The sequence below is a fragment of the Daphnia pulex genome, chromosome 10, assembly GCF_021134715.1.
Source record: "Daphnia pulex isolate KAP4 chromosome 10, ASM2113471v1".
In the NCBI taxonomy this organism is placed as follows: Eukaryota; Metazoa; Arthropoda; class Branchiopoda; order Diplostraca; family Daphniidae; genus Daphnia; species Daphnia pulex.
In genome coordinates this window covers 12036659-12057292 of record NC_060026.1, presented here as the reverse complement: position 1 = coordinate 12057292, position 20634 = coordinate 12036659, and the positions used below count along the sequence as shown (strand labels likewise).

Genomic DNA, 20634 nt, shown 5'->3' with positions numbered 1-20634 from the left:
GGGATATCAGTAAAACCACTTCATCAGTAAAAACAATCCCACGTGCGTTTATCAGCTGTTCGCCGATGGAAAATTGGAAACCCGATTTCATGCAAACAAAACGTCTGAATTCTAAATCTGAATATCTGTTTTCAAATACCTTACAGGCTTCCCACATATATTTTATCATAAGCTTCTGTAAATTTCTTCGGTTAATTGCTATAAAAGACACCGAAAATGTCGATTTCAATGAAGAAAAGAAAGCTGCATGAAGATGAAGAAGATTCAAGACCAACTAAAATTGTTTCTACTAGTATCAATAACAAACAAATAATTTACATTCTCCCTGATTGTATTGGACCCAGAAGACTTGAAATTATGGAGAAGTCTGTTAACAAAATGGGCCTTACACTATCAACCAGAATGACGTATTATTGATAATTTTACTACTCAAGAATTTAAAATTGTGTCACCAATTTTCATTAATGTTCAATTTATATCTATAGAGCCAATGTAACTCATGTCTTATCAGAACTTGAAACTAAAGAGGATGTCTTGGAAAGCAAAGAATTCTCGAAATTCAAATCCTGGAAAGGTTATATATTACATGCTAAATGGCTTGCTGAATGTGTCAGGTATGGAAATAATTAAAATTATCTAGCAAGTTTGTTTTGGTGCAACATATTTTTCTTGCACAGATGTCATTCTTTGGTATCAGAAACTGGGTTCCTGCTACCTTCCATACCTTCTCATGAAAAGAAAGCTGACGATGTTGTCCCACATGAAGAGATTCCTTTGTACCCAATTCCAGAATTTGACTTGAAGGCATTTAATGAATGCATCCCTGAAAGAAAAGCTATCTTGGATCACCAGAACAAAGAAATAGCAGTAAGATTATTATGTATTTGTATACCATTTTAGCATTTTCCAATGCATGGTTGCATTTAAGAAAAATGAGTCTGAATCATCACTCTGTTGTTGTGTCTGTGCCGGTGCACAACAATGAGGAATGCAGAATTTAAAGAATCCTATTGACACAATGACACACTTAATTATCTCATGATATATTACAGGCAGCCCTTGATTTACTAAGTGAATATTGGGAAATTTGTCATCAAACGAAAACTGACGAAAATCGTGCTCTTGCTTTCGCACGAGCTGCCGCTGCCATAAAATGCTTACCCTTCAAGGCAACTAACTCACAACAGGTAATATTATTATGGTAAAGCGTTAGAAGCTTACTGAATGACAATTCGCAGTATTGGTGCATGTTTTCTTTCGAATCACTAACTTAATTATGTTTTCATTCAGTTAAAAGGGATTAAAGGTCTCGGAAATGGTCATGCGCTGCGAGTTGCAACCCAAATTCTCGAATCTGGATATTGTCCGGAAGTGGAAGAAAAGAGAAACGATAAGAAATTTCTCTCACTCCAGGTTTTTTGTCTTTCGCCACTGTTTCCCATGCGATTGTTGCATTGTTGAAATTTTTTAATGTGTATTTTTTTCCAGATATTTTGTAAAGTCTACGGAGTTGGCCCATCTATTGCTGAGAAATGGTATGCCCAGGGTCTACGCACGGTTGAAGACGTAAAGAAACTTGATCAACACGACATTGCCAATAACGACATGATAGCACACGGTACCGTTTTCCTGGGATTGTTCACTGTTAGTCAAGCGTTTTATACATGGCGCCTGTTAATTTCATATTTTATATAGGAGTGGCTTTCTACGACGATTTGAATCGACCGCTGTTGCGGGCGGAGGCCGAAAATACGTACAAATACATCACAGATTTAGCAAAGCTCATCCTGCCGTCTGTCGTGACTAGCATGAACGGAGGATTTCGCCGGTAAGATTGAGATTGATATCCCTTTAATACGATCCCAACTAAAGATGACAAACGAAAAGTATAAATAACGACGCGTTTCTTTCCTCTCGGGGAATTCATGTTAGCGGGAAATCTTCTGGTCACGATCTGGATGTGCTATTTTCGTATCCGGAGCGCGAGGATGGCGATTACGGTTTAATTGCAGCCGTTCTAGACGAATTGAACAAGAAAGGTCTGGTCGTTTGGTCACGAGCCACGCACACAGACGGGCCACGGAAAGTTATCGAAATTATTTCCAGCCCACTTTCCTCTGGTTCGACAAACGAACATTTGCCGACGACGATGATCATTTTTAAGTACCCGCTTGACGATCGATTCGATGAATTCGAACGGCGCGACTTTTCTGGTATGTTTTTTTTTTGACGACTTGTGCCACATTTGTTTTGCCTACGTATCAGTTTCCTTGTGTTAGGTGAGAGAAATTTAGGACCTTTCCAGTTGGCGAATTTGAACCGACAATGGCGCGCTATACGAGTGGATCTAGTCGGGTCAACGAATGCGCAGTATCCCTATGCTCAGGTCGGCTGGACGGGCAGTAAACAGTACAACCGCAGTCTTCGGCAGTACGCCAAGGATAGCCTCAACTACTCTTTGAGCAGCATGGGCCTGCACGACAATGGCCAGGTGGGTGGCATCCATGCATTGCGCACACATTCGATAATCTTAAATCAGCCATTCTTGGTAACGATTCACAGAACCGCTGGATAGCAGCTCAAACAGAGCAAGACGTCTTCCATCATCTCAAATTGACTTATCGAGAACCATGGGAGCGCAATTTTTAAATTGACCGACCACCTCCTCCCGTTTATTTTGTCGGCCTACAAAAAAATGACGCACCGACGAGCCTAAAGACAAAAAAAAATTTCTCTCATTTTCAATTTCCCCCGTTAAAAAAACAAAATTTACAAAATTTTCGAAAATGTTGTTATCGCCACTGACCTCATTTTCGCTCCCCGACACGCGGCAACGGCATATAGTCGTACGGTAGTTTTGCATGAGCGTCTAGAGGGGGACAGAGATAGAACGCGTCTTCAAGCCTCATTCCACCACTATACCGCCATCGTTTTAGATCGGGGCATCGAGCGTTAGCTCGTTATTATTTTTTTTCTTCCTTTTCTTCTCTCAATTCAGACCGTGAAAGCTGGGTCTGCTCGAAAAAAAAGAATTCCAAATGGCCTCAAGATGCGATGGCTTTCTCCCCGTTTCGATCCAACTCGCTATCGTCCAATTATTGCTTTATGCGTGCGCACTTGCGCTGTCTAGTTCCCAAAGTGGGATTTTTTTTTTCTACCGGCGACATCGTGTGTTTCAACATTTCATTAGCCAACACACAAACCGAACGGCGACTGCTGTTTTGTTGTTGTTGTTGCGTTAAAAACTTCCTCAATTGAACCCCCACTCCTTTTCTCTTTCCCGTTGGTCTTTTAACTGTTCCATTCTACCTTGTTATTATCATCTACTTCCCCGGTATCTATACCTTCTTTTTTTCTTTTTGCGGGCTTATTATAAAAGAAACATTTAAAAACTTCTCTCTTTTTTTTTCCACGTGAGATTGTTCCGTGACTAACGACAGGGGGTTACAAAATGGGAGGGGTTCGCGAAATAGTACAGTTGCAATTTTTATAAGTTTGGCTGTGTTAAAACTTCGGCGTCGGTCTCCTTCACGCTCCAACGGTTTATGCAGAACGTGACTGCCCCGAACACGGTAGGGCACTTGAAGGGCAACAACATGTTTGGTTTCCGGGGGGGGTTTAAAAAAAATACTAAAATAATAATCATTTTGAATTTCGCGCGGTTTTCTCAAGCTTTAACCGTGACCTTTATGTAGAACGCACCTCGACTTTGATGATGAACGCCAAATGTGGGAATTAAGATTGGCTTCAAAAGAGAGAAAGAAGAGATGACGTGAGCCATTCACGGTGAGACTTGATAGTTTTGATTGCGGGGATTATTTGTGTTTGCTTTGATGGAAAGTCTTGAGAATGATAAACGACGTGGTTAACGTGAATCGTTGTCGTTGAATTAGAATTATAAGAGCTCGTGAGAAAAGAATCGAGAACAAGTCGGGAATAGGATGAACATGTTACAGTCGCGACCTGGCATGGTTTTTCATGTTCTTAAGCGCATTTAGTACGTCCTTTTGTTCGAACAAAGTTTTTTTAGTTTTTCGTGGCTAAAGGGGGGAAAAAAATGTGTGCCGTCACCGTTCCGTCTCGACCCTTCAAGTTAACACGTTCTTACGTAATTTCATGTATTATTGTTGAGCGGTTGCTCATTGTCTCTTATCCCCGTTCGTTTTCCTACCTCGGCCAAGAAAATCCAAAATCGACTTGATCGTAAACATGTTCGTTTATTCTTCTTTTTTTCTTCTTGGCTTCTTCTTTATGCATGAAGAATTATTTATAGGGATTATTTACCTCGTTCTGATTCAGATACCCAGAAGAAAGAAAGAAGAAGACGATTTCTATTTCACGTGTATATATACGTTTTTTTATTTCTTTACTGTCCCGTCCCCTCGCAGAGTGGGAGGCGGGCGGGGTGGTGGACCGGGAGAATAGTGTTTTTTTTTTAATACCTCGCGCGGGACGACACAGATCCTAAATTTGCCTCGCCTTATCTTTTTTTTTTTCATTTCTGACTTGGCCAAATAATTAAAAAAGAAAATTGAGTATTATCGAACCAGTTTTTGTTTTTTGATAATTTACTAATAAACCAGACATTCTCATCCGCTTTAGCTACATATTTACTGCCGTACAAAATGTTTATTCCATTTCTTTTCTTCTTTCACGAAATAAGTGGCACAGCAGACTATTGGAACAATTGGCCGCCAGGGCAGATTGCTGCTTTCGGCCCCACTTAGCGTGTCATCTTTCAACACACACACACACGAGATAGAGAGAAAGAGAGATAGGGCGGTGGATGAGAAAACAAAAAATTGCTGAATTCTTAATAGATGCCCGTTACTCATAGACGAGCAACGATGGGATGATTCACGCTCGCGGATGTGGAGCAAGGCACTCTTCCCGAATTACATTGCGTGTCTTTTCCGCGTGATCAGATTGGTGGTGGTCCGTTGAACTTTTTTTTTTTTTTTTTTTTTTTTTTTTCATTTTTAATCTTTATGAAAATAACGTGCAGCGGCCAAATGAAGCCGGTCTTTAAATTGTATACATCGAAATGGCGAACAATTAGAAATTGGCGGGAGTATAAAAAAAAAAGAAATTCGAAAATTTCTCCGTTTCGATTCGCGAGATTTTTTTATTTTTTATTCGCCCCTGTAATTTTATGAGTCTTAAGTCATAAACGTATTACTTAAGGAAAAAAGGAGACAAAATGGGCTGACGCCAGCACGAAGAAGAAGAAGGTGGCCGTCGTGCCGTGGCGGCAAAGTCATAAATAATGGGCTGACTTGCCTTGTGTGTGTGTATGTGTGTAGGAAACGGAACCGAAACGAGAACAGGGGTCGCCCTAATAACCTGAACCGTCTGGGCACTCTGCACGGCAATCAATTCGCAGTATGTACACCTCTACCGAGTAAGGAAGGAAAAGAAGAAAAAATCAGGTGAACTTGGCGGGTGAAAATATACTGGTACGGACGTCGTGTGTTTATTTTCAGGTGGCCAAAGGACCAAGGACCTCTAGCTGCTCGCTGAGATAATAACGGAGCCCGAATATAGGAAGCCCAGATGACCTCAAACACACACCCGAGACCACAAGAACTAAAATAATGTCGCGGTATACTTCTTCTTCTTCTTTTAGATTTTCTATTTGTCACATAATATCTCCCATTTTTTTATTAGGCAGTCCTTAAAAAAATAGAAAATGGCGGGGACAGTTATTCGTGTTCAATGACGTGTGAGAAAGAAGAAGAAGAGAGACCATTCAACAAAGGAGAAGATGAAACACGGGCGATCTATTAAGGTGTGTAATGTGAGTGACCGACCCGAGACAGCTCGTCCAACACCTGGGATCCCGTGGATCCAGTCACGTGTTTAGCGCCACCATTTGGTAACTCATACATCGGCAAAACATCTACCCCAACCAAAATATCAACAACAACAACAAAGGAGACGGGTTGAAGCAGATAGAGAGAGAAAAGGCAAAAGGGGCGGTAGAAAGCGCAAATGCGGTTGTTGCTGCAGCCCGAAATGATACTAGCTTCCAGGTGGGAGGGGGCAATAGGCGGACTCTCGACGCGCTTTGGCGCAGAAGTAGGCTAAAAGTATAGACAAGGAGGAGGGTTTTTTTTTTTAACATGGCGAAAAAAAGCGGTGAATTTTTTTTTCTGGTGGATTATTTCCCCCTCCTTGCGCTGTGCACTCGCACAAGGGGCCAACTGGGCCTGCCCTGTATTCCCGAACGGAAAAAATTTCATATAAAAAGAGGTGAGCAGCCGCTGTAAACGACATCACTTTCCAGCTACTCTTCCAACGAGTAACACCTCCAATTCTCTCCTCCGATTCGATTCGAGTGACGCATTACATTTTTATTATATACAAGACAGCACAGTTCCATTCGAAACCAAAATGAAATCCGTTGTGATCCTGATGTGCCTGGTCGCCGTCATCTCCGCTACATCTGAAGTCGATTACCTTAGACGACGTAAGTTTTATTCCACAAATTTTTATTTTTATTTAATTCGCTGCTCGAATTTGATTCAACAAGGGGCTTGTCACCTTTTGAGTGTACGTGCAGGTCGTAAAGAAATTTCTATTCTGAAGATGTTTGCGTGACACGACGAATTCTTTCTCTCGGAGTTAGTCGACATGTTCACAGGGAGGTCGTAACACTAGAGAGTAAAAGTTTTGTGATTTTGTCTTGTCCCCCTCCAAGAAAATTCTTTTGTCGCCTCGACTCTCTTTCTTCTGATTTTTTTAAAGAGAATTCTCGAGAGAAAGTCCTCAAAAGGAACTGCGAACGTTATCCGTGTTGATGCGTAACGACAGATCGTCTAACTTTCACCCCCCCTCCGTCCGTTTTCTGACCAAAATGTGAAACAGCATTTTCCTCCTTTGGCAAAGCAGATTTTTTTTTGAATTTCCCTCTTCCGCCATATAGTTTTCCCCCTGAAGACAAAGGAAACTGGTTCACATGCGCAGTATTATGTACATGATCGCTCATCCACACGCCGACTAAAAACCCATCATGCCCGCAATCATTTGGCAGTAAGAACAACAAACCATTGGGCGCTACACCGAAGGCGATGAAAGTCTTGAATCCGCTGGGCTCCAATCGTCTCTCTCTCTCTTAATCTTTGGTGAAACTTTTTTAGATTTCTAAAATAAAAGAACTTTTCATTTCGTTGATTGTGAACGATGGTAAGATTTTTTTGTCTTTTTTTTCTTTTTTCCGGAGGTTGCATTTCCTTTCTTGTGCGGTGGCCAAACAATTAGAAATTGTCGGAAGGTCAGTGTCGATTGTATTTTTGTTTACTTTTTCCCTTACAACTGACAGGAGAAAGGTTTACATACGCCTTCAAGCTATACAACATGTGCGCTATTATGAATAGAACTTTTTGACCAAAAAGAAAAAGAATTTCGCCGTTCTCCGGTTGCGCTCCGATCGCCATCGGGGTCACAGGGACACAACTGTTTCCTTTGTTCAAATTTTGTGTTATCATAATTACTATGCCCCTTCTAATTTCGATTATCTTTTAATGGGTTGAATTCACAGGCAGCGGCGTGGTAGTCGGCAAGCCGATGCAAGTCCCAGTTTTCCCCAACAAGAGGAACGTCAACCAACAGAAGCGACAGGTGGATTTCGATGCTGGAAACCGCCCCAGTGCCGGACCATCCGCCAGACAGCAGCCAGCCGGCGTACCTCTCCAGCATGCTTTCCGCGCTTCTCCTCCAACTGAATTGCGTCGCCCTCAGGCTCAACGTACCCAGGAGCGCGCTCAACCGGATCAACGCCCTGCTCAGGAGCGTCCCCAACAGGAGCAGGAAATCGATCCTTCCACCCGTGGTGGAGCTCCGCCATCTTTCGGTCCTTCATCCACTCCATCGGAGATCTTCGCCCCATCCAGGGATGCCATCGAACGTCCAGTTGAACGCCCAGTCGAGAGACCCGCTCGCCAGCAACCAGCCCAGCGCCCAGCCCGCCCTTCCGCTGGATCATCCGCTGAGCGTCCCCAAAGGCAACCCGAATTCACCGGTGGATTCCCTTCCGGTTTCACCAGCGGACTTCCTTCCTTCGACTTCCAGGGACGCATGCCAGGTAGAATCTCAACTGTTTGGTGAATTACGAATGGATTAATGAAGGAATCCTTGTGGGACATTTTCAGAGCCCGACTCCAAGAGCGAAGGATTCATGGATAGCGCTCTCAACGATTTCCCCAACTTGAAAGCTTTGGGCGGATTCGACGCTTTCCCCGAGGCTGGCCGTGAAGGTAATTGACACCACAACACCTCCCAAAAAAATCACATTCGTTTAGACTCAGATTGTAATTCGATTTGATTGGACAAGCAGATGCCCCAGCCAAGAGACCAGCCCAGAACCGACCTGCCCGACCCAGCGCTCAGGTAAGAAAATAATTTTAATCAAAAACGAAACGTAATGTTAGGTAGGGATGAGAGAGACTCTTAGTCACTAGATACGGAAGTTTAGACTCAACGACTCCACATTACTTGACTTGTAAAATACGAAAAATTGACTTGTAAATTAAAAACTACGAAATTGACGAGAATCATCAGAAACGTAATAAATTTAGTTAGCTCTTGGAAACATTGGAAACTGACTGGAATAGACTTTCGACTGACAGCAGCAGCAGTATAATCAAATCATCCCGCTATAATTGATTTTTTCGTTAGTAATTTCAGTAGTTATTAGAAAAAACGTAATTTAAAAAAAAGTAATCATTTTTAGTAAGACCAACAGAAAATTTAAATATTTGAATATTGACTATATTTTTTTCTTTGACTTTGTGTGTGTTTCTTTTTTGCAGTTCCGGCAACAAGCCAATTAAAAAAAATTACAAACTCCAGCTAAAAAAACAATTAAACCCCTTGCCCAAAGATTAAAAAAACACACATACACACACACACAAACAAAACACACAGAACAACAACAACAACAACATTCGTACTGTCCCGGACTCTCCAACTCACGACGACTCCATTGATTGGAATTCAAATTTGAAATTGAAATGAAGAAGTTTTTCCTATTCTTATTATCCATGTCTTTACGCATCGAGTTTTTTTTTCCTCCGCTTATTAGTTATTTTATCGTTCCATGTTTAAAAAAAAAAAGATAATTTAAAAATGTTGAAAAACCTTTAAAAAAAACGGACGAACTGCGACTGACCCCCACTTTCATACCCATGACCGACGAGACTATTTATGGCACTACTACTACTACTACCACTACTACTGTCGACTAAGTGATGACTTAACACACGAGCATACAATTGTAACACGCACAAACCCAAACAAACGGCGGACCCCCCTACCTTAAAAAAAAAAGACACGAATAGAGAAAGAGAACGAAATAAAATAACGAAGCAAAAACAAACTGACTGACTGATCACAGAGGTAAGTTTATTACCTACTTCTAACTTTTTATCTTACTGCTGCTGCTGTTGTAAACATTTCGCTGATTTTTTGGACGTTTTGTTTTGTCCATTTTTCTTTTGTTAATTCCAAAATCGTCGAGGCTTTTTCGCGCTTTTCTTAACTATTTAATCAATTGTGTTTTTTCAAATATATTTATTGAATTCAAATTTCGCGGGTATTTTTCCTTGAACGTAGAAAAACAAACGAGCGAGTGGCAACTTGACCGAAGAGACTCTGACGTCGAAGAATTCATCGAAGCGATTGCTGAAGAACAAGAAAGAGAAGCCCATCGTTTTGGAGGATGACGAAGCGATGCTGGAACCGGATTTTTCGCCCGTCAACAGATCCGGCAGCCATCATCAGCCGACCGACATTGCCGACATCATCGCCGATTCTGTCGGAGAGGAGCAGCGTTTCAGCCCTTCTTTCCTGCCCAACAGCGGCCCTTATGGCACACGAGTCAGCCCAACGGTGGCGCCCAGTCCTCCACTGCCGGGCCCTTCGTCGTTCCGTTCCCGTCGGCCGTCATCCGTCGGTTCCTTTTCCACCAAGAACAACCGACAGAATCAACGGACGCCCTACGTGGCCGATAATTTCAACGAATTCGTCGACGGGGAGAATAGCCTTTTGGGTTCGGGCAATTTCGACATTCTCGGTGGCGGAGTCTTCCGCGACACGAACGACTACCAGCGGCCGTACGTCAACAGTCAGCCGCAGTACTTCCCGGCCAGCTCTCCGACACCGTCGCCAATCATCCAGGACACATTCCGGCCTCATCAGCCCTTCTTCCCGTCCAACTATCCGTCACCACCACCACCGCAGATTGGCGATCAGTTCGGAGCTTTCGTACCGCCCGTCAAGCCGTCGATTAACAACAACAACAACAACTACGCCAACCTTCCCAATTTCCCGAGCTCGTTCTTCAACGACGATGACTTCTTTTCCAACTTTAGGGACTTTGCCGACGTCAATCAAGATTACCGTAACCCGTAACGGATTTTTTATTTTAATTTTTTTTTTTTTATGTTTGAAATAATTCCAGAAATGGTATTGACTCTGTTACGTAGTAGACCGTTAAAAAAGACGTACGCATGCGCCACTCTGTGCCTTTTCTGTGTCATACTGTCCTCCTTTTTTTGACCAACGAATTTTGTTTCGTGTACAATTTTCTCATCAGTTCAGATTCTCTCCCCCCGCCCCATCCCGTGAATAAGTAGGTTAACGTGTGTACAAAAAACATATGCCACGATTGTCGCAGACCCTTTTCCTGATTAATCCGCATCTACACCATTCGATCGAAACAAAAAAACCCGCAAAGAAAATATTTTCAGTTATTCCTCCCACTCATCGAAATTAATTCGATGTTTATTCTCCCACGCTGGCCGTGTGAGGAAATGGGCGGGAGTTACTAACACATATTTTCCGACTAAATTTTGTTTTTCTTTTTTGGTTTCATTTCCAACAGAAAAACGTAAAACTTCATTCACGCAATCCTCGTCGCTTTTAATTTCCCTCGTCTTTTCATTTAAATTTTCAAACCATCACAGAGCTTAATCCTGGAATTACGATAAACGCAATACAATTATTATTATAGTATTATGTGACACGAATGACTCTTGACTTTTTCGACTCGAAAAACTACTACTTTATTTTTCCAACTGACGGACTTTTGAGACGGACGATGAGACTCGCACTTGATTTTAAAATCAGGAACCGACACTTTCGATTCAAAGTAATAACGTGTGCATACTCCGTTGATTAAAAAAATGACACAACTTTAAATAGAACAGGAAAACGACGTTTTATATTTTTCTGCTTGTAAAGATACGAACGACATAAGAAATGCGAGTGTGACGAACAAATATTAAATATATCTGTATTTTATTATAGAACATCCTCACCGATTGTTTCGATAAGCAATATGGACATCGCGTATCATGTAATAATACCCTTTTGATCAAACAATATCTCAACAACGGATTAGACTGTATATTTCACCTTGAACGTGTCCAATCCAATTTTTTAGCGTAAGAAAAAGTGAAGTATTTTTTTTTCAAGGGTCGTTTATTTTAATTTGTTCTACTTTTATTGCGCCTGTCCATTGCCCAACACCCGCAATTTTTCGCCACGCTAAAAACACCATGACAAACACCAGCAAATTTTAAAATAAAAGAAAATCATTGATTGTAAGACAAAAAAAAGGATAACAATCAAATGGTTTCGATTCACTAATAGCTACTAAAAATTTCTTTTTTATGATAAAGGCTTGGTCCACAAATTAAAAATTGTAGTAGTAAAAGGTCACTCGTTAGTTTCAACTGATGCTGGGTGTTGACGGCGCGTTCTTCTCTTACGTAATGATTCCTATTTGCAGCCGTCGCAGTTGGTCGCCGCCGGGCTCCAACACGATTGATGAGTCGTCGTCTGAGAAATCAATATTTTCATTGAATTCACTAATTTTTCGAATTGATCAATTATTTTTAAAAATTTTACTGGTGGAACGACGCGCTCGCCAACCTTGCTCCAGAACGTAATGTTGGCCTCAGACTTTTCGCCCGTCTGAGGCTTGAACGTGTGACATTTGCTGTAAGGTGGGCTGTACAAGTGCAACGAAACTGCCCCTTTGTCACTTGTATTTCCCACTTGATGCAATCCGATTGAATCTGAACGGAATAAAAAAGAGCCATTGAGTGTCGTGAAAATGAAATTCCTTCTTATAGTAACATTGTGTTAAAGTAAAGTCATCCGGTGTTACATTTCAACCTAAACATTCGAAGTTTCAAACAAAGCTAGTTCTTATCTTGCCTTTATCGTGCACTTATAGTGTTCTCCTTTTTTTTTAATATTTGCGCCGCTGGCTATAAATTCACGCGTTGACGTCACTCATAGCAACAATGGCGGGAGCTTTGAATCGTACCGTATATTCTGAATACTATTACCATATTCTGAAAAATATAAGCTTCTTACCATTAATGTAGCTAACTTCATTCACTTTCAGCACCGTAGAACTCGTTTCGTGCAATTCTTGTGCGTTGCTACCGGAGGGCCAGTCGAAGCGGACTTCTTTCAGCTCGCCATCCAGCATTTTCATGAAGCAATGAGCGTCGGCGTGATCGTGAATGGGCGAACCTTGACCCGGTCCCCAGCAGAGGAGTATCACATTGAATTTGCCATTACCTTCGTCCACCAAAATTCGGGTGTAACTTGAACAAATCAAAACGTTAATTAACAATTTTGTGATAACACTCGATATTTGAGTCAGTTGCTGACGTGTCGCAAATTTGGCTCGAACCGGTTCCGTCTATATTACACACCAAGTTCACGTTTAAAAAAATTACTTCAGATGCACAATCTTTTTTCAAAAATATAGTAACGATTAAACTAGAAATATTCTCAACTTTGTATATCGCCGTCGTGCTGATGCGGTTTATTTACCAAGTCCTGGTGTGGGCGGGGTTGTGGTGAAACATTTGGTTCAAAATTCAAACTTCAAAGTTACACACAAGTCGGAAAAGGTGTGGCTTTTGGGACAGTTTAAGTTTTCCCTCCATAATTCCATTAAAAAATGTTTTAATGAAAAATTCCCCAAAGCTTTACGAAAAATTGGGTAGCCCTATAAGTCTTCTATAGGTCTTCTAAACTTTTGTTTTCTCACACAAAATCAATTTTGAGCAAATAAGAAATTGAAAAAAGAGTATTTTTGTTTCTTGATTGAAAAAAAAATTTAATATTTACTGGGTGCTATCAAATATAGCGAATTGCCCCCAATCAGCCGGATTGCTACTGTAGCGTTCCATGAGATCCTTGACGTGATCCATGTCCACCGGGTCGCTCTGGAACGCTTCGTGTAAATTTGCTTTGAGCTCGTTCAACGTGTTGCCAGCCATGACGATTCTGTTTTTAGAATAGCAAAATTTAAATTGGACTGAATCAAGGCGCAGATTAAATATTCACCGATATTCACCCCAACTGCAAAGAAATTGTGTTCAGTGGAGATGTTTTCGATTCAGCTATCGAACTGCTGCTGTTACTCAAACTGCGATGTTGCCTATATAATGAAGGGTAACTCGGGTAACCATGGGTTACCTATCTCATTTTTCAGCAAATGTCTCTGTTCACCCCCTTTATTGCGTTGATTATCTCCATATAAAATCGTGTTGGACAGCGGCGTTGTAATTCTTGGAAAGCAACTTGGAGATTTTCAAAGGGGGGGGGGGGGGGAGAGATTGTGCGTATAAATGTTTCATCATTTCGTTCAAAATGGCTTTTGGAGAGTCAATATAGCTGTTATGTTGACGTGATTAAGATGAGGCAATTCATAATGGGCGACTCGACTGTTCATATGTTTTACTATATTTATTCGGCGACCCTCACGTCAGTCTATCTTTTGGGGTGACAACGAAAATATCTCTATCTTATTTACACTTTACTGTGGGTCTATTATCAGCGGTGACGGAGCTATGGTGCGGAGTCGAAAGACCTCTTTGCAAATAACAAAACCTCACCTTTAGATTTATTTATGAAATTTAGTTCTTAGAAAAAACCGACACCCCCACATCAAGTAACCTATACGGTATAATGTAACTATTGTTCTTTGCACAAGGGCGGCCACAATATATAGCCTACAAAGGCGCGATCACGTCACTTATAATTGTAAGCCGCTAGTATACATGGTAGATAGACAGCTAGACACGGCTGTTAAGACTTCAAGTCTTAAGATTGACTTAGCTGTCGAAATTTAAGCGACAGCAGTGTCATTCGCCAAATATTAGAAATACAATTAATATAATCGTCACCCTCGTACTAATAATAAGTGTCGGTGGGGTTGGTTAATGAATTATGAACCTAATGAATTCTTAGGTTGATTAATGTAATTTAAAAAAAAATATGCAATGTTTTTCCAGGCGCAATTTTCAAAAAGGGATGATTGAAATTTTTTTATTTTCAAATTCCCAAAATTCATTACATCTTGATAAATTAGGTCCCTATAAATCGGGAATGAAAAGAAGGCTAGGCGGTAAACAATTAATTTTGATAATTAGAAAATTAACTTGCATATTGCCTTAACATCACTCATTTATAAATTCATTAATGGGTTAGTACCAAGTATTAAGTTTGAACGTCCCAATAATCTACACCGCTCAACGGTGTTTGCGGCTTGCTTGCCACTTGGCTGTCGACCGCTGACTTTCCATTCAAAATTCCCTCTTTAAAATAAACGCTTCCTAGTGTCATTTAATTGAAAATATTGATACATGTAGTTCCCAGATGGTGTATAGATGTCGATGCTCTCATGGTAGCCAAAAAGGGAGGAGCCAACTACGTCCACGAGAGAAAAAAAAAACTAGGCTGGAACATCAATTCGAAAAATGACGAAACAACAAAAAGAAGAGAAAAACAACATGTTTAAATTTTGAACAGATAAGAAATGTGACGATCAAATTCTATAACCGCATTTTATTATACAACATCCTCACCGCGACTAAATGTCGATACGTAATAGACATCGTGAATCATGTAATAATAATCCCTTCTGGACAAACAATATCTCAAGTCTCAACAATGGATTCGACTAAATTCCAATCAAATATTAGAACGCAACAAACAGAGAATATTTTTCAAGTGTCGTTTATTTTCCAATTTGTACAATTTTTATTGCGCCGGTCCAGTGCCCAGCACCCGCAGATCAGTCATTTATATTTAGTTCCATCACATTCTCCAATAAATGCCAGTTTGAACAGATTTGTCGCCACGTTATACAATCATCAGTAAAATTTGATTTAAAAAGAAAATAAAAAAAATGTGAATCAATGCCGACGATTGTTTGGTCGTCGTTGTCGTTTATATATTCAGATAGTAAAAAAAAATTTCTTTTGATATAAAATTATTAGACTGGAAGTTGAAGATTATATGTAAGTGTACACGGATATATATATATATGTATGGCGCTGCTATACTCATTCTGGGTCTCTGTTGCTAACATACACAGACACCTGTAGTAAAATTTGTAGAAGGAAAATTAATATCCGAGTCAGCGACAGACACGTCGAGAAAAAAGAACTTCTCATCTTACGTAAAAGGATAACAATCATAATAATGGTTTCGATTCGATACTAGCTACTGTAAAAAAAAAATTCTTTTGGATGATAAGGCGATGGCTTTTGGGAGTTTTAATTGTAATCAGGTCTCTCTCGTTAGCTTTTTAACGGATGCTGGGTGCCGACGGCGCGTTCTGCTGCTTCTAATTCACGAAATGATTTTCAATTGGTGGTTGCCGCCGTGGCGGAAGATCCTTCGGTCACCTTCGGAATCGAGCACGAATGAGGAACCACCGTCTAAGAAAATTTAATCAAATTAAAAACAAAAATTGATTATAATTTATTAATTTTTTTTCGAAATTTTACCGATGGAACGCGCTCGCCGAATTTGCTCCAGAACGTGACTTTGGCCGCCGTCTTTTTGCCCGTCCGCTGGTCGAACATGTGACAGGTGTCGAAAGGCGGGCTGTACAGGTGCAGCGACACGGAGCGGTCCACGTGACTCGGGTTCTCCACTCGATGCAATCCGAGCGAATCTAAACGAAATGAGAGAAATCGGGCAACGTGAGACGCGCATTCGCTCAATAACATGTTGAGTCGTCACTTTTCAGTCTAAACATTTACTTCCCCTCGTCGTCCGCCATAATGCAAATAAAGCTAGTTTTTATCGTGTCGTTATCGTACGTACTATTTTTCTTTTCCTTATTTGTTTCCATATTATTCGCCGCTGGCCATGGATTCACGCGTTGACGTCACCCATAGCAACAAGACGGGAGCCTTGAATGGCCCCCCCGTAACATCTTCCGATCACCCCACACGCTCTTGACTACTTAGCATGTTATGGGCGAACAAAATCGAGATAAGAAAGTGTCTCTCTAAAATCATACAAATATTAACGTGACCGACAAACAGATAACCCTGCCCTGGAGAGACGACAAACAACCAAAAGTTTCGGTTGTTATTTCATAAAAATGTCGACACGGTCGAGATTTAGATTGGAAGATTAAATCTACAAAAGTTTCGATACATTCTCTATTTGAAAGGTAAAAAGGCCTTCAACCTTCAACGAAATGTTGGAAGCGGGATTATAAATGTTTTTTTACCATTAATGTAGCAGACGCCGTTCACTTCCAGCAGCGTGGAACCGGTGGTTTGGAGTTCTTGGGCGTCTCCGGCACCGCTTTCGGTTGTTGCTGGGCTGCTGTTGTTGCCATCAGACGGCCAGGCGAAGCGGACTTCTTTGAGCGTGCCGTCCAGCATTTTCATGAAGCAATGAGCGTCGGCGTGATCGTGAACGGCCGAACTGTGACCCTCACCCCAGCAGAGCAGCATCAAATTGAATTTGCCGTTACCTTCGTCCACTAAATTTCGAGTGTATCTGCAAAATAAAAATAAATTTTAATGTTATTAATTAGCATATTCGTATCAGTTGTTGACAGGCTACGCGGGCTAATGTGTCACAACTTCGGCTCGAACCGGTTCCGTCCACATGTGACGTATAGTTCCAGAACTTTTTTTGATTGCGCAGTTCAACATACAATTTACACTAAGACGGTAAACAAACAAGTGGGTAGAGTACAACTTATCGATAAAGTTCACATTTGAACAATGCAACAACAACAACAACATCAGGTGCGAAATCTTCTAGAACCTTGAAATAAAAAAATGATAAAAACCACAAAACCTTTTAAAAATCAAAAAAGGTCTGGCACTGCCATACTAATGCGGTTGGCACATTATCGGACACACACGTCCCGGTGTGGGTGTGGGGTTGATAAAAGATTTTGGTTCAAAACTACTACACACCAAGTGTAGTAGTTCAGACACAGCTACGAAACCCAAAAATATATGTTTTTATCGTGGGGAGGCTGGTAAAATATAAGAATAAAAGCTCGGCTGCTCGGGTCAATGTGATAAAAAAGAAAAAGATGCCAAAAGAATGTGGGGAGGATAGAGAAAGTTTTGGCAAAAACATATGTGGGTTTTTTCTTTAAAGGTCAGCGATGGGACAGAACTTGTTAATGAGTGAAATTTCTAGTTCTGAGAAATTGGGGGACTATATATTAAAGCTGACGCAGCAGACATTTGTTTTTATAACTTGTTTTTCAACAGAAAATTGAATTGGGAGCGTAGGAAATTGAGATGGGACCATTTTTGTTGATTCAATCATTTTGACAAAATAAAAAAAATATATTAAATTGCTGGATATTTACCGGTAGCGATCGAATTTAGCGAATTTCCCCCAATCAGCCGGATTGCTCTTGTAGGATTGCATGAGCTGCGTGACGTGATCCACGTCCACCGAGTCACTTTCGAACGCTTTGTGTAACTCGGCGATGAGCTCGTCCAACGTGGCTACATTGTACGCCATGATGTGATATTCTCTACTTTGTTTTGTTTCTCTTTTGCTTTTTAAAAATTCAAAGATCAGACAAAATAAGACACTTGTGAGGGAATGACAATCACGTAGTGGATTTTAAAAATATTCACAAAGGGAATTTGTGCAGTGGTCAAAGACAAAATGTTTGCTTCGATTCGACAACCCAGAAACTGCAGCTGTCACTCAACGATGCAATGGTGCCTAATGAAGGGTAACCTATCCAACTAGTCCACATTTATACAGTCAGATCCCTCCTCCCAGGCTCCCTCTTCACTCCTCCCACTTCTCTCTGTCTCCGGACGCGTGGCGCCATGTACAAACATTCTTTTTTTGGTGCCGAGAAAAAAAAAAAACGAACACGTAGGCACCGGCCGTGCTGGTGTATCAACCCTCACGAATAAATGTTCTTTCCATCTTTACCTGTTGGATGGATTGCTCCTGGCAACTCAACTTTTAAAAAACACAAGTTATTGTTTTCTATTTCCCATCCAGTTTCAACTGGTTCTAATGAATATACTGTGGGGTTAAGGTGAATATTAATATGCATTTCTTCTTCATTTAAAATTTAAAAAATGTTACGTAGAAGACTAAAAAGGCCGACGTAGGAAAATATAGCCCCAAGCCATAGGATACTACGACGCAGAGCGTATGCTAATCAGCAGTGAAGCTATTCGACATTTCATTTTAAAAAAAGGACCCGCTGTTATTATTATTATTTTTTTTTTTAAATTCAACTGGCAAAACTAAATAGAACGTCCTTATGTTCTTATATCACCATGGCCGTATTACCATATTGGCCAATTTTCCACCTTCCCTTTAAAGGCGCGTTCATTTGCGTATACGGTGTCGTTAAAATGTGACTATAAGAAATCGTACGCCCCTCCTACCAGCATATTTCCATTCCGCGAAGGACATGCAAGGCCGTCGTGGGAACGTCGCAAAACTGTTTTTTGATGACGGCATAGAGAGAACTAAATAATCTGTAATTTATTTTTTCAACAGAATTCAAATGCGGAAGTCTTCTTCGTTTTCAGAACGGAGATTCGGTTGGGCATGTATTTGCGCATCATCTGCTGGGTCCGTGACGAGCCTGCCGTATTTGGAATTATTATTAGCATTCGGCAAGATTACAAGTCCAGTTACTTTCTTTTGAAAAGTAATTAGGTATGCGATTAAGATGGGAGGACTGCAAAGCTGCATGACCGAGACTCGAATGTTTACGTATATGTTTCGCCATTATTTCGGCGACATGTTCTCTCTAATCTGAACGTCAGCCTACATGTTTGATGGAGAAGAAGATTATATACAGTTTCTATCTTGTTTACAGGGTTTATCAGCGACGCTGGTGTTGAATATAGATCGTTTCTTATTTGCAAATAGCAAACGAAAGCGCGCATTATTTTTATTTTGATGAATTCAGAGAAAAATAGAACCGCGTCCCCCTCATACCAAGTAACCTGAAACTTTTTTTCTTTGGCAAAAGCGGCCGTATAGCATACAAAAGAGGATCACGCCATTTCTAATATTAGTTGTATGTGATGGTAATCACGTGGCCGTCAAATATTAAACCTTTAACGTTGACATGGCAGTGGCAACGTAAAATCAGTCGGCAAATGGCCTTTTTTTCCCCCAATCGCTTATTTCCATAAAATCGCGCTAGAATTTACAATTTTTCAGAGGAATAATATAATACTATTTCGACCACTTAAGCTTTATAACGGCGTGATCCACTTGTCATCATCCTTGCACGATTTCAGCATTATTATGCAACTCGACATATCGCAATGATTATTTCAATTTCCAAGAAACGAGTCTACGACAGGTCGAGCTTTGAATTAATTACCTAGTTGAGCAAGGAGAATGTCATTTTCCTCTTAAATTTAATAGGTCACCACTTTAAACAAAAAACGAGATAATTATTATTAAAATGTGATATCCAATTCCCTCTGGAGTCATAAGGAGTCATAAGGAAAAACCCAGATATCATTTCATCATTTCATTCCTATACGTGAAGGTCAGGAATAAGTCCACCAACGTGATCTTCTCGACAGACACGCGTGAGCCCACAAAAGATATGAATCCAGTATATACTAGTATACAATTGACATGAATAAACCCAGACAGCCACATATATCATCCCTATACCGGAACTATATAATATCAATATCTCATTAGGCACATATGCGTGCTATACCTTGTTATCGGAATATGGTAAAATCCCGCATGGCCGACGCGTGTCATTGGATAGATTTGCATTCGAAACAAAACAACAAGTCCGTGTTATGTCTGGCGTAACCGTCTGCTGTGGTATCTATCTACACTGCGTGATATAGTGTACACGAATGGACGACAAGAAAATCTCTTATGGAAATGTGTACGTATCTTTAAGCATGATGAATTATGAGTTCGCGTGAGTATTGGATGACAAGTTCCCGGATGTCTTGGCGGGGGTTCGTTCACCTTTTTTTCCAATCATTTCCGATCAGGAATTTTATCGAGAGACCTCTATCCTATTGGGCTACTAGAAATTTATTTCTTTACGTAACTTGCGGAATAATGTACGAAAGAAAAATGAAAATGCGGTTGGGCAAGAGAATTTAATTGAGATTTTTATTGGGTCGTTAAATCGCAGCGAGGGAAAGCGAACAAGGAATTTCTCTGATTGAGAAAACATTTGAAACTCTCGATTTCGTACCCTATGAAACTTTTAAGAGTTCGTGTGGCGCCATTTACAAATACCGAAAGCTAAACGGAAATTTAACCATTTCGACGCCTTGTTGTTACAAAAGCGCCTATGAG

The 20634-nt window shown here is 40.7% G+C and overlaps 4 protein-coding genes across 9 annotated transcripts; 2 read left to right on the top strand and 2 right to left on the bottom strand.

Moving 5' to 3' along the window:
• Positions 1–5: 5 nt before the first annotated feature.
• LOC124205865 (DNA nucleotidylexotransferase-like) lies at positions 6–5965 on the top strand. 4 transcript variants are annotated; one of them, XR_006879488.1, is made up of 12 exons: positions 36–407; positions 486–614; positions 678–867; positions 1053–1187; positions 1291–1413; positions 1489–1618; positions 1696–1828; positions 1933–2213; positions 2280–2491; positions 5304–5401; positions 5484–5602; positions 5668–5965. XR_006879488.1 is itself a non-coding variant. In XM_046603403.1 (10 exons), exons 1-10 carry the CDS (start codon positions 217–219, stop codon positions 2647–2649), a joined length of 1611 nt encoding a protein of 536 aa, XP_046459359.1. In that variant the 5' UTR covers positions 6–216; the 3' UTR covers positions 2650–4609. The 4 variants fall into 4 exon arrangements, 2 of the variants coding, with proteins under 2 accessions (XP_046459359.1, XP_046459358.1); XR_006879487.1 differs by having other exon boundaries at positions 5304–5602; XM_046603403.1 differs by lacking the exons at positions 5304–5401; positions 5484–5602; positions 5668–5965 and adding an exon at positions 2563–4609 and having other exon boundaries at positions 6–407.
• A 60-nt stretch (positions 5966–6025) lies between these two features.
• On the top strand, positions 6026–11013 carry LOC124205864 (synaptojanin-1-like). Of its 2 annotated transcripts, none has more exons than XM_046603401.1 (5): positions 6026–6469; positions 7541–8083; positions 8151–8255; positions 8336–8388; positions 9613–11013. In XM_046603401.1, exons 1-5 carry the CDS (start codon positions 6394–6396, stop codon positions 10408–10410), a joined length of 1575 nt encoding a protein of 524 aa, XP_046459357.1. In that variant the 5' UTR covers positions 6026–6393; the 3' UTR covers positions 10411–11013. The 2 variants fall into 2 exon arrangements, with proteins under 2 accessions (XP_046459357.1, XP_046459356.1); XM_046603400.1 differs by having other exon boundaries at positions 6266–6469; positions 8333–8388.
• Positions 11014–11388: 375 nt separating this feature from the next.
• Positions 11389–13489, bottom strand: LOC124205866 (cysteine dioxygenase type 1-like). 2 transcript variants are annotated; one of them, XM_046603405.1, is made up of 5 exons: positions 13372–13489; positions 13153–13311; positions 12385–12620; positions 11911–12080; positions 11389–11841 (listed from the first exon to the last, which is right to left on the bottom strand). In XM_046603405.1, the coding sequence occupies exons 2-5, from the start codon at positions 13302–13304 to the stop codon at positions 11782–11784; spliced, it is 618 nt and encodes a 205-aa protein (XP_046459361.1). In that variant the 5' UTR covers positions 13305–13311; positions 13372–13489; the 3' UTR covers positions 11389–11781. The 2 variants fall into 2 exon arrangements, with proteins under 2 accessions (XP_046459361.1, XP_046459362.1); XM_046603406.1 differs by having other exon boundaries at positions 11515–11841; positions 13382–13458.
• A 1540-nt stretch (positions 13490–15029) lies between these two features.
• On the bottom strand, positions 15030–18147 carry LOC124205863 (cysteine dioxygenase type 1-like). The gene is made up of 4 exons (XM_046603399.1): positions 17669–18147; positions 16559–16833; positions 15822–15991; positions 15030–15752 (listed from the first exon to the last, which is right to left on the bottom strand). The coding sequence occupies exons 1-4, from the start codon at positions 17824–17826 to the stop codon at positions 15678–15680; spliced, it is 678 nt and encodes a 225-aa protein (XP_046459355.1). The 5' UTR covers positions 17827–18147; the 3' UTR covers positions 15030–15677.
• Between the last annotated feature and the right edge of the window lie 2487 nt (positions 18148–20634).

Coding starts and splice junctions, on each gene's coding strand:
- LOC124205865 (XM_046603403.1), top strand. CDS start 217: ATGTCGATTTCAATGAAGAAAAGAAAGCTGCATGAAGATGAAGAAGAT. Junction 1,619..1,695: donor TAACGACATGATAGCACACG/GTACCGTTTTCC, acceptor TATTTTATATAG/GAGTGGCTTTCTACGACGAT. Junction 2,214..2,279: donor CGAACGGCGCGACTTTTCTG/GTATGTTTTTTT, acceptor TCCTTGTGTTAG/GTGAGAGAAATTTAGGACCT.
- LOC124205864 (XM_046603400.1), top strand. CDS start 6,394: ATGAAATCCGTTGTGATCCTGATGTGCCTGGTCGCCGTCATCTCCGCT. Junction 6,470..7,540: donor AGTCGATTACCTTAGACGAC/GTAAGTTTTATT, acceptor TTGAATTCACAG/GCAGCGGCGTGGTAGTCGGC. Junction 8,084..8,150: donor CTTCCAGGGACGCATGCCAG/GTAGAATCTCAA, acceptor GGACATTTTCAG/AGCCCGACTCCAAGAGCGAA.
- LOC124205866 (XM_046603405.1), bottom strand. CDS start 13,304: ATGGCTGGCAACACGTTGAACGAGCTCAAAGCAAATTTACACGAAGCG. Junction 12,621..13,152: donor GCTATATTTGATAGCACCCA/GTAAATATTAAA, acceptor GATTTGTTCAAG/TTACACCCGAATTTTGGTGG. Junction 11,842..11,910: donor GCGAGCGCGTCGTTCCACCA/GTAAAATTTTTA, acceptor TTGATTTCTCAG/ACGACGACTCATCAATCGTG.
- LOC124205863 (XM_046603399.1), bottom strand. CDS start 17,826: ATGGCGTACAATGTAGCCACGTTGGACGAGCTCATCGCCGAGTTACAC. Junction 16,834..17,668: donor GCTAAATTCGATCGCTACCG/GTAAATATCCAG, acceptor TTTATTTTGCAG/ATACACTCGAAATTTAGTGG. Junction 15,992..16,558: donor CGGCGTCTGCTACATTAATG/GTAAAAAAACAT, acceptor CATTTCGTTTAG/ATTCGCTCGGATTGCATCGA.